The sequence below is a fragment of the Balaenoptera physalus genome, assembly GCF_965194825.1.
Source record: "Balaenoptera physalus genome assembly, chromosome: 15".
Classification (NCBI taxonomy): domain Eukaryota; kingdom Metazoa; phylum Chordata; class Mammalia; order Artiodactyla; family Balaenopteridae; genus Balaenoptera; species Balaenoptera physalus.
In genome coordinates, this window is record NC_138894.1 from 72,549,251 (window position 1) to 72,561,632 (window position 12,382).

At 38.1% G+C, this 12,382-nt stretch overlaps 1 protein-coding gene across 7 annotated transcripts in view; it reads left to right on the top strand.

Annotated features, from left to right (window-relative positions):
• MEMO1 (mediator of cell motility 1) overlaps positions 1 to 12,382 on the top strand; it is a 134,917-nt gene that overhangs the window by 66,487 nt on the left and 56,048 nt on the right. For 5 of the 7 annotated variants that reach the window (XR_014254110.1, XM_082427006.1, XM_082427005.1 and 2 more), the window contains one exon: positions 4,600 to 4,681. Coding sequence is in view for 6 of the 7 variants with exons in the window: in XM_082427006.1 (XP_082283132.1) it covers positions 4,600 to 4,681 (82 nt within the window). In the remaining variant the exon portion in view is untranslated. Of the gene's footprint in view, positions 1 to 4,599; positions 4,682 to 8,443; positions 8,487 to 9,019; positions 9,148 to 9,637; positions 9,714 to 12,382 lie in introns of all 7 variants that reach the window. The other 2 variants (XM_082427002.1, XM_082427003.1) reach the window with 2 other exon arrangements.

Genomic DNA, 12,382 nt, shown 5'->3' on the forward strand with positions numbered 1-12,382 from the left:
ACCAAAACCTCCTGCCATCTCAGAAAACTTCTCTTCAAAGGTAGAAGAGAAAGAAAGTTTTATTTTTGATTAAGCATTAAGCTACAATATGATGCACATCACTGGCTATCTGCTAACAGATTGCAAATATGTGAAGAGTGCTCATCCTTTTATTTAGCTAGGCAGATAAAACCCATTATATGCATATTCTCAAGATAAATTATGAGTAGTGGTCAAGTAAGAGGACTTGATAGAAACATTTGTCACACATAGTTCATCCTAAATTCACTTGGTAATTGAGGTGACCATATGTATTAGTTAATTGCTTTATCCAAAGGAAAACTAAACTTACATATTTTTATGACAGGAGGTAATTTTGCAGCTTGGGGCTAGGTGGCCCTCTGAAGTTAGGTTCCTATCCCACAGAAACTGGCAGAAAGGGGCACTATCTCCCTTGATCACATTTCAAAGAGATGGCTTTTGGGTCCTTGAGAAAGATGGTCCTGAGTTGCTGGTTAGAGGCTTATTTAGCTTTTTTTTTTAATTTAAATTTTTAGAAAGTTTTTATTTTTAATAAATGTATTTATTTATTTATTTATTTATGGCTGCGTTGGGTCTTTGTTGCATCATGTGGGCTTTCTTCAGTTGCGGTGAGCGGGGGCCACTCTTCATTGTGGTGCACGGGCTTCTCGCTGCGGTGGCTTCTCTTGTGGAGGACTGGCTCTAGGCACGTGGGCTTCAGCAGTTGTGACACGTGGACTCAGTAGTTGTGGCTCACGGGCTCAGTAGTTGTGACTCGCGAGCTCTAGAGCGCAGGCTCAGTAGTTGTGGCGCACGGGCTTAGTTGCTCCGTGGCATGTGGGATCTTCCCAGGACAGGGCTCAAACCCGTGTCCCCTGCATTGGCAGGCAGATTCTTAACCACTTCGCCACCAGGAACGTCCCTTTAATTTTAATTTTTTAATTTTTATTTTATTTTTAAAACAACTTTTGGGACTTCCCTGGTGGCGAAGTGGTTAAGAATCTGCCTGCCAATGCAGGGGACACGGGTTTGAGCCCTGTCCTGGGAAGATCCCACATGCCACGGAGCACTAAGCCCATGCGCCACAACTACTGAGCCTGGGCTCTAGAGCCCGTGAGTCACAACTACTGAGCCCACGTGCCTAGAGCCCGTGCTGCGCAACAAGAGAAGCCACCGCAATGGGAAGCCCGCGCACCTTAATGAAGAGTAGCCCCCACTCGCCGCAACTAGAGAAAGCCAGCACGCAGCAATGAAGACCCAATGCAGCTAAAAATAAATTAATAAATAAATTTATTAAAAAAAATTTTTTTTTGTTGGAGTGTTGTTGATTTACAATGTTGTGTTAGTTTCAGGTGTACAGCAAAGTGAATCAGTTATACATATATCCACTCTTCTTTAGATTCTTTTGCCATATAGGCCATTACAGAGTATTGACTAGAGTTCCCTGTGCTATACAGTAGGCCCTTATTAGTTACCTAGTTTATATGTAGTGGTGTGTACATGTCAATCCCAGTCTTTCAATTTATCCCCCCCTCACATCACCTGGTAACCATGAGTTTGCTTTCTACATCTGTAACTCTATTTTTGTTTTGTAGATAAGTTAATATGTACCCCCTTTTTTAGATTCCACATATTAGCGATATCATATGATATTTATTTAGCTTTTTAAAAGATTTATATACATTTCAAAGAGAAAGAATTTAGAATTACAAATTGTTAAAGAAAAGTATATGTGTGGTGTCTCTTCTCTTATTTTTTTTTTTTAAATTTTAATTTGTTTTTGGCTGTGTTGGGTCTTCGTTTCTGTGCAAGGGCCTTCTCCAGTTGCGGCAAGTGGGGGCCACTCTTCATCGCGGTACACGGGCCTCTTCACTATCGCGGCCTCTCTTGTTGCGGAGCACAGGCTCCAGACGCGCAGGCTCAGTAATTGTGGCTCATGGGCGCCTAGTTGCTCCACGGCATGTGGGATCTTCCCAGACCAGGGCCCGAACCCGTGTCCCCTGCATTAACAGGCAGATTCTCAACCACTGCGCCACCAGGGAAGCCCCTCTTCTCTTATTTTTAACAGGGAGAATTAAATCTCTTATTATTATTTGCTCTTACACTGGTGAGTAAATTGATCTGCCTGCTTCAGTGGGCAATTTAGTCGTGTTCTAGTAAAGTTGGAGATGTTCATACTCAATGATCCAGTACTTTTACTTCTAGATAAATCCCAGAGAGACTCTTAACAGACGTTCATGAGAGACTTGTAGGATTGTATACTAACAGTGAAACAGTGGAAACAACCAAACTGTCTGAGTAGGAGAATGAACAGATAAATTTTGGTATATTCATATATTACAATACTATACAGCATTGAAAATGAATAAATTAGAGCTACATGTATCAACATGAATAATTTTTTAAAATAATTTGACTAAAAGTAGTTTAGAAGAACAGGTACACTACATTTATGTAACATTTAAAAACAAAAACAAAAAAAACCATGGAGAACAAAATAATACATGTATTATTTATGGATACATAAATTAGTAAATGTATAACACAATAATAAACACCAAAATCAGAAAGTGGTTACCTTGGTTACCTTAGGAGGGAGGTATATAATGGGATCAGCAGGGAATTCAGATGTCTTTAATATTTTATTTCTTTTTTTAAAATTAATAATTAAAAAAATTTTTTTAGTAATTTTTTGGCTGCACTGGCTTGTTGCTGCGCGTGGGCTTTCTCTAGTTGCGGGGAGTGGTGGCTACTCTTCATTGCGGTGCACGGGCTTCTCATTGCGGTGGCTTCTCTTGTTGCGGAGCACGGGTTCTAGGCGCACGGGCTTCAGTAGTTGCAGCATGAGGGCTCAGTAGTTGCCGCACATGGGCCCCAGAGCACGTGGGCTTCAGTAGTTGTGTTGTGTGGGCTCAGTAGTTGTGGCTCGTAGGCTCTAGAGCGCAGGCTCAGTAGTTGTGGCGCACGGGCTTAGTTGCTCCGCAGCATGTGGGATCTTCCCGGACCAGGGCTTGAACCCATGTCCCCTGCACTGGCAGGCGGATTCTTAACCACTGGACCACCAGGGAAGTCCAGTATTTTATTTCTTAATAAAAGAAGATCTTAAGTAAATAAGATAGAATGTTAAGGTTTAATTTATTTGGGCAGTCAATCCATGAGTGTTTGTTATATTATTATCTAGATTCTTTTGTAATGTTTAAATTTTTTTTAATTAAAAGTTTAAAAAGAGAGAGCCGGAGAAAAAGGGGACAGTGGAAATCAATTTGCTAGTATTGCATATTTGCACGGTAATGATAATGATCTAGTAAAAAGGGAAAAGTTAGTGCAGGAGACAAAGACAGTTGTAAGAGCAGAGTCCTTGAGTATGAAAAACAAAGTGAGATCCAGTGCAGAAGTAATTTGTTTGGCTTTTGATAGGAGCAAGGACAGTTTGTTGAAACAGGAGAGAAAGCAGAATAAATGGTGGGAAGAGGAAGTAGTTCTCTTCCGAATTTAGGGCGACTAACATTCAGGTTTGCCTGAGACTGGGAGGTTTCCCAGGATGCAGGACTTCCAGTGCTAAAACTGGCAAAGTCCTGAGCAACCAGGATGGTTGGTTATTCTGCTTGTTTTTCCTTAACAAAGTGAAAAGTTTGATCATCTGTTGGGAATGGGAATGGGAAGGGGATGATGGTTTAAGGTAAAAAGAGAAGCTGTATGAAGTAACTCTCTATCTTAAAGATAGGTGAGCAAATTCACTAGGTTGTCGTGGTATGATTTCTGAACTTTGTTTGCTAAGGATCTGCTGTAATTTATGAGTATAATTTCAAAGTTCATATGGTTGTGTATCTTTACAGTCTCATTCAGCTGTTCAGATGGAGGTGCTTTGTTAAGTGGAAGGTTGGTTTTAACTATGATTTGACTACGCTGGAGGAAGAGAGGAGCAAAGGAGGGAGGCCACAGGCAAGGGAGTGATTATAGTGATGGATCATCAAATCTCAGGATGGGTATAAAAAGTGAAGAAGAGAGGATGAAGGACAGTTGGAAAAGTGACTCCAACAGATTTCTAGACGTGAACTGGAATGATAGGAAGTGAAGAGAGTGAGATGCTTGAAATTGAGATTTTTGAGGTGGTGTAGTTACACTGGTTATTTATATGGTGATGGGAATAGGGGGCTGGAGTGGATGGCAGGAAAGATCATTGAGTGTGGTAATGATCACTCCATGGATGTGATTTTAGTGATTAAGGCAGGTTTTGGTACTCTAAAAAAATACTCACTTATTTTCATATACTATAGTTTTCTCTTTCTTGTTTTATTTTGTTTGATCATTGCCTCAAATTGTAGATTGTATTGTTGTTCTTGAATGAAGATGGTTGTAAATAAATAAGTGGATGGATAAAAGCAAATTTTGTTTAATCAGTACTTGTTTTTATCATACGGCTTGCTACTAGAAACTTTGTAGTTGGTTAAGTTTCAAACGTTAACATCCAAAATGATGATCCACTGCCCATTAAGCTATTTTAGTTCCAAATAGGTTCAGTGAGGACTTTGTGTCATGTATGGTTATTAGTACTGTATTGCTTTGCTCACTCCTGTTTCTCTCCTTCTCTTTTTATAGGACCGCAACTGAATGCACAGCTAGAAGGTTGGCTTTCACAAGTACAGTCCACAAAAAGACCTGCTAGAGCCATTATTGCACCGTAAGTTTTAAGGGTCTTTACCCAGAATCTTTCATATGTTAATTATTAATAAAGAATGAGTATCTACGGATTGAATTAAAAATTAAAAATCAAATGCTGTGTTGAACTGAAGAAGTTATATTCACTAAATTTCATGATTCCTGTGGCTTTCACTTTAACTGAAGGATAAAGGAATTGGCTACTTTATTTTCTCAGATGCAGAAATATCAAATTTTACGTTTGGTAATAAAACTGACTTTTAAAACAGAGAGTTGTTTACATTAGATAAACTTGGTGATTTCAGTAGTATTTGGTACAAATGAATAAGTTCTGTTTTAAACATTGAAAAGATCTACTTTAATCACATAATTTTAAACTTATAATAAAAAATGGATTAAACATAATATGGTGCAGTATGGAGTAGCAGCCAGATTTTTAGGGGAGGGGTAGATTTTTTTTTTTAATGAAGAAAATCTGTGACTATTTCGTCTATGTTAGAGGGCTTTTTGAGAACTACAGGCTAGCAAACATACAGTTAACTATGTGTCTGTGTATGATGTGAATTCAGTTAATTTTGATTTGGTAAATGTTGGAGTTTGTGCTATTTCTGTCATAGCAGCATCTTTTATGTGACTTCTGTTGAGTTCAGGTTGGTACCTTGATAAATAGTAAATAGTGAAAATAATAGCAACCACTTATTAAACAATATGAGAATTAAATGAGTAAATACACATAAAAAGCTTACATTAATGTTTGGCACATAATAAGTATTCCATAAATGTTATGTATTTTTTGTGCCAAACTTTTTGTTAAATACTCCATTTGTATGGTCTAACTTCATCTCGTTTAAAAGATTCAGGAAACTGACTATACTACTTACCAACTGTGTGACATATAAGTTATTTAATCTCTTGTGCCTTTGTCTCCTTGGTAAAATTGGAATAATAGTATTACTTTCATATAGTTTTTCCAAAGATTAAATGAGCTAATCTTTATAAAACTTTTAGCATAATGACTTGCTATTACTTATTTTGTTATTCAGCAAATATCTACCAGGCTAAATGCCAGATACTCTTCTTTGTGCTGCTCTTTGAATAAAACAAAATCACTACTCTCATGGTGCTTGCCTTTTAGTATTTGGGGAAGACAGACAGTAAATAAATAATTATATTCTGTGTCAGGTGCTGATGGGTGCTAAGAAAAAATAAAGCAGATAAGAAGATTGAGAGTGACAGTATGGGTAGGGAGTTGCTAGTTTAGATAGGATAGTAAGAAAAGGTCTTCCTCATAAGGTAACAATTGAGTCTAAATGATGTGAGAGAGAGGTTATGCAGATGCCCAGGGAAAAAGCGTTTCAGGTTGAGGACGAAGCAAGGACAAAAGCCCTGGGGCAGGATACGCTTAATGTGTTTGAGGAAAAGCAAGGCCAGTGTAGCTGGAGTGGTGTGTGTGTATGGGGAAGAGTAGTGGATGAGGTAGGCAGCGGGGGCTAGATTGTAGGGAGGCTTTGTAGGAGAACATAAAAACTTTGGTTTTTATTCCAAGTGATAAGGCAAGTAATGAGAAGTTTTGAGCAGCAAAGTGACATGATCTGACTTAGGTTCGAGAAGGATTATTCTTGCTGCTGTATGAACTTTCTGTTTTGTGGGGGCAAGGAGTCCAATTTAGGAGGCTTATTACTATAGTACAGAAAAGAGATTACATAATGCCTTTGGCTGGGAGCTAGAGGTGGAGGTGATGAGAAGCTGTATATTCTGGATATTTGGAAGGCAGGACCAATAAAATAGAACAAGTCAAGGATGACTCTTAAGTTTGGGCTTGTGAAATTGGAAGGATGGAATTGGGGTTTGTACTAATTAAAGGAGAAAACAAGGGTGGAGGTGGGGAGTAGAATTTGAAGTGTTTATATAAAATCTAAATTTTATTCTGCCTGTGTTAATGTTGAGATACCTATTAGATATCCAAGTGAGGCAGCTAGATATATGAATCTGGAGTACAGGGAAGAAGGGCTAGGCTGTGTTGGCATATCACACTTAACACAGCTAAGTGTGTAACTTTAATCAGACATGGTTGCCTCGGGAGTAAAACAGAGAAGAGAAGAGGTTCAAAGACCAAGCCCTTAGGCAAGCCAGCTTAATTTAGAGGTCACGATGAAGATGAGTATTTGCAAAGGAGATTTTGAAGGAGGACCAGTGGGGAAGGAGGAAAACCAAGAGTGAGTGAAGTCTCTGGGAGACAAAAGGATGAAAATGTGTCAGGGAGGAAAAGATGATCAGGTGTGTCAAATTCTGTCAAGAAGTCAAATAAGATGAGGATTGATAATTGATAATTGGATACTATGGAGATTGCTGGTTATTTTAATAAGAACAATTTCTATGGGGTGGTGGGGATGAAAGCACAGTTGGAGTGGGTTCAAGAAAGAATCAAGGAGGGAAATGAAGACAGTGAGTATAGATAGTTTTTTTGAGAAATTTTGCTATAAATCAAGGAAATCGGGCAATGGGAATATGGTGTCGGGGAGAATTTTTATTTAAGGTGGGAGATATTAAAGTGTTTATAATGTTGATGACATGATCCAGTAGAGAAAGAAAAATTGATGCAAGGATAAGTTGGGAAATTTGTGTAAGTGAGATCCTTGGTTGGGTGAGAAACAGTGGATTAGTAATCATCTCTTTATAGCATCTCATGAGATATGTTTTATTGTCATTCCCATTACTTTGCTGGTATTTGACTATTATGGTATACTACCTTCCTAGTTAAAACTTACTCTAAATGTGGGAGCTGAGCTGAATCAACATAAAATTAAAATGAAGTTAGTTATTCATGAAAAAGTAGTTAGACTTGTTTGCTTCTTGTAGTTAGTTTTAAACTGAAATGTTTGGAAATGCCCTGGGAAATGAAATGTTTGAGTCTACGTTACAAATATATTAATTTGTAAAAGATTTCCAAGTTACCTTAGGTTTTAAAATGAATATTTGAAAATAGTTTTGGCTTTGGTGTGCATGTTTCTGCTATATAGTGACTTTGTAGTTACATTTATGTATGTATAGGCAATTTCTACTTTGTTAATATATGAAAACTTTAAATATAGTCAAGTTCATCTTATTATATGGTTTCCATCTTATTATATTTTCCTTTCCAGAGTTACCTTTTTTTTTTTTTAAGGTAGAAAAGCAACAACAAATATTTTCTTGTTCTATAGGCACAAAAGGGTCTTTGTAAGAACGAGCTTATATAGTAATTAGACAACTTAAAATTTTAAGATTTCTACTTTTATTTCAAATCAAAAACATACTTTTAAAATTTTATAAATTCTAGCTCTCTGGGACCACCTTTCTTAGATTTTGCCTTCATAGGAATAAATCATACAAGGGGAACCTTAAAAAAACAAACTCAGAACCTAGATAGCACACTTTTGAAAATGCTTAAACAGTTTGCTTATTTTTATATGGATGTAGATTAAATAGAATAATGTCATTTATTGTTGACATCATTAAATGATTAAATATTGACCCATAAACCAACTGTTGATCAATTTTAATGAATTCTAATCTATATAACATAACCAGGCACATTTAGGAGAGGGATTCAAAAGAATTTAATTTGACTAAAAAATATCTTTTAGTTGCATTTGGAACTATCTTACTTATATTGAGGCACAGGAGACAGTATGTGGCCCTGGGATATATATTGAAATGATCTCATGAGCTAGGAGGAGTTCCAGAAGCCTTCTTACCATGACTGCCAGATACCTTGATGCCAAAATTGTTGTTTATCTTGCAGTATTCAGGAATAACTCAGCAACCCTTAGAATGGAGCTGTACAGGTATGCATCACTTAAGAAACATCTTATTGAATATAAAAATATAAGCAGATAATTGTGGAAGGGGCTTAATTTACATGATGAAATTATTTTTTACTGTCAAGCACAGACAATGAATATTGAAGGCCATATATTTAAAGCAGAATTTGATTTCTTAGTGGTTAACCTAGTAGGAATAGTATGGAATAAAGGATACTTTCACTTTTCGTTGTGTACCTTTTTTTACGGTTTGACTTTTTTACTGTGTACATTATACCTTTAGTATAAAAAAAACCTGTTTAAAAAATTTAAAAACTAAGAAACATTTATATAGAAGATCAGGTTGTATATACTGAAGCATACCTGTAGAGCTCTACCAGTGCATGTCATGAGACAATGAATCTTCATAAATTATCTAGTTAATTTAAGTTACTGGAGATTTGCAGTCCTTGTTAATGTTAACAAACAATCTTCTAAACAGTCTCATAGTGCATTCTGTGTTGTGTTGTGTGCTTGTTTGGCTTTGTTTTGGTTTTGTCTTGTTTCCTTTCACATAGTGAAAGCAGATGTGCCCTGTGTGAATGATAGGCCAGAAGACAAGCTCCTCGCATTAGCATGGAGTTCGAGCTAAATCTGGTAGAAACCATCAAGACTTTCCCAGTCTTGTTAAGATTAAGAAGGACTGGTAGGTTATTCATGGCAATATCTCAAATCATATATACTCTAGCAGTAAAAAAAAACCCCTAAATATGCAACATTGTGGTTAGTTTATTCTTACTTGACTTTTTAGCTCATAATATTGTTTACTTAATGTTTGTGAGATTCCATTTGTAAAAATAAAATATTCTAAATAATGACTGTTTTACCTGGATATTTTTTGGATATAATCATTTACTGACTTTTTTATTGAAGCAGGAATCTTTAGGGCCATTGAGCAGTGCCTGTGAAAGAAAAGAATAAAAGGCTAGGTGCAGCAAAATAAAATTGAGATGGAGGTTGCTGCTTCTGTAAACTGTTTGGGGCCAGTTGTCATTCAGGTTGATCCTGTACGTTTACAGGTGTTTTTAAATTTAGTTTCTAGGTTTGTAGATCATATTTTAACTTAAGGTTACAAACTTTGCTTATTGCTGGAGGAGATCTCATTTCATCTGGTCCAATCTTCTCATTTCATCTAGGGCAGTCTTTTATTTTGCATTTTTCCTGCTATTCAGTAGAATTAGGACTACGGAAATCTGACTTTGTTGAATTCAAGTAAGTGTTCTTTTATTATTCCCTATATCCACTTTGATGAAAAGCCTCTCAGAATGTTTAGTAGACTCTTGGCATTCATAGTTGATATAAGTGAAAGTCCATGTGATGTAGTGATTAGTAATTTTCCTGAGGTAGGAATTTAAATTATACCACACTGCAAGGTTGCTGTATGGGAAACTGTCACTTAGCTAGTGAATGATTGTGGACAGTGACCTTGCATCCTCCTCATTTAATTGCAGCTCTCTGAGGGGCACAGAAATTCTGGTAGGTTAGGAGCTGAACTTGCTGATGCAAAGGGTCTGCTGCGTAGGTGTAAAGGAAGAAGCAAAAGTACTCTATGTTAAAAGAAAGATCAGTTTTTAGAGGTATGGTTTTAGCCTAATGACAAATTATAGATATAATAATAGTATAATTTTGTATTTGTTTACATGAGAAGTTACATTGAGAATCAGAGTTACCTGTAACAGCTAGCAGGGATGACTTTGTATTAAAGGTTTTAAGAACTTTAAAAAGACTGACTTGGACACACTTTTATGATGCATATTCAAATATCTGTAGAGCTCAAATTTTCATTGCTCTTCTGGCTATTATGCAGAACGACTAAAGAAAAAAATGTAGCCATTCCCTTAGCGAAGCCTCCTTTATTGTGAGTGATTCCTTACTGGAACCTGTTTCCACATACATGTAGAGTTATAGATTCTGTTAGCAAGAGAAGGGTGTAGGAACAGAGGATTAGTGGTGAGAGTTGATGATTATTACTATGGCTTTATTCATTACCATATATCTGGGCCAGGGTAAAGGAAAGTATTACAAATTCTCTTCTTTGACTGTGACCTTGGTCCTTTCATGAGGTAGAGTTCCTCACTGTGGGGGATAAGTGAGTATGGGGTATGCTTAATGATCAAAAACTAGATACACTGCAGTGTATTCTCTATCTAAGTTAAGACTCTCCCTGTCCTTGGGAGATTGATTCAAGATGGCGGAGTAGTAGAAGGATGTGCGCTCACTCCCTCTTGTGAGAGCACAGGAATCACAACTAACTGCTGAATAATCATCGACAGGAAGACACTGGAACTCACCGAAAAAGATACCCCACATCCACAGACAAAGGAGAAGCCGCAATGAGACGGTAGGAGGGGCGCAATCACAATAAAATCAAATGCCATAACTGCTGGGTGGGTGACTCACAAACTGGAGAACACTTATACCACAGAAGTCCACCCACTGGAGTGAAGGTTCTGACCCCCAGGTCAGGCTTCCTAACTTGGGGGTCTGGCAACGGGAGGAGGAATTCCCAGAGACTCAGACTTTGAAGGCTAGTGGGATTTGATTGCAGGACTTCAACAGGACTGGGGGAAACAGAGACTCCACTCTTGGAGGGCACACACAAAGTAGTGTGTGTATCAGGACCCAGGGAGAAGGAGCAGTGATCCCAGGGGAGACTGAACCAGACCTACCTGCTAGTGTTGGAGGGTCTCCTGCAGAGGCAGGGGGCAGCTGTGGCTCACCGTGGGGACAAGGACACTGACAGCAGAAGCTCTGGGAAGTACTTCTTGGTGTGAGGCCTCCCAGAGTCCACCATTAGCCCCGCCAAGAGCCTGTAGGCTCCAGTGCTGGGTCGCCTCAGGCCAAACAACCAACAGGGAGGGAACTCAGCCCCACCCATCAGCAGACAAGCAGACAAGCATTAAAGTTTTACTGAGTTCTGCCCACCAGAGCAACACCCAGCTCTACCCACCACCAGTCCCTCCCATCAGGAAGCTTGCACAAGCCTCTTAAATAGCCTTATCCAAGGGCAGACAGCAGAAGCAGTAAGAACTACAATCCTGCAGCCTGTGGAATGAAAACCACATTCACAGAAAGAGAGACAAAATGAAAAAGCAGAGGACTATGTACCAGATGAAGGAACAAGATAAAACTCCAGAAGAACAACTAACTGAAGTGGAGATAGGCAACCTTACAGAAAAAGAATTCAGAATAATGATAGTGAAGATGATCCAGGACTTCGGAAAAAGAATGGAGGCAAAGATCGAGAAGATGCAAGAAACGTTTAACAAAGACCTAGAAGAATTAAAAAACAAACAGAGGTGAACGATATAATAACTGAAATGAAAAATACACTAGAAGGAGTCAATAGCAGAATAACTCAGGCAGAAAAACGGATAGAAGTGACCTGGAAGACAGAATGGTGGAAATCACTGCCACGGAACAGAATAAAGAAAAAAGAACGAAAAGAAATGAAGACAGCCTAAGGGACTTCTGGGACGACATTAAACACACCAACATTCGCATTATAGGGGTCTCAGAAGGAGAAGAGAGAGAGAAAGGACCCGAGAAAATATTTGAAGAGATTATAGTTGAAAACTTTCCTAACATGGGAAAGGAAATAGCCACCCAACTCCAGGAAGCGCAGAGAGTTCCAGGCAGGATAAACCCAAGGAGAAACACGCTGAGACACATAGTAATCAAATTGACAAAAATTAAAGACAAAGAAAAATTATTGAAAGCAACAAGGGAAGAATGACAAATAACATACAAGGGAAGTCCCATAAGGTTAACAGCTGATTTATCAGCAGAAACTCTATAAGCCAGAAGGGAGTAGCATGATATATTTAAAGTGATGAAAGGGAAGAACCTACAACCAAGATTACTCTACCCAGCAAGGATCT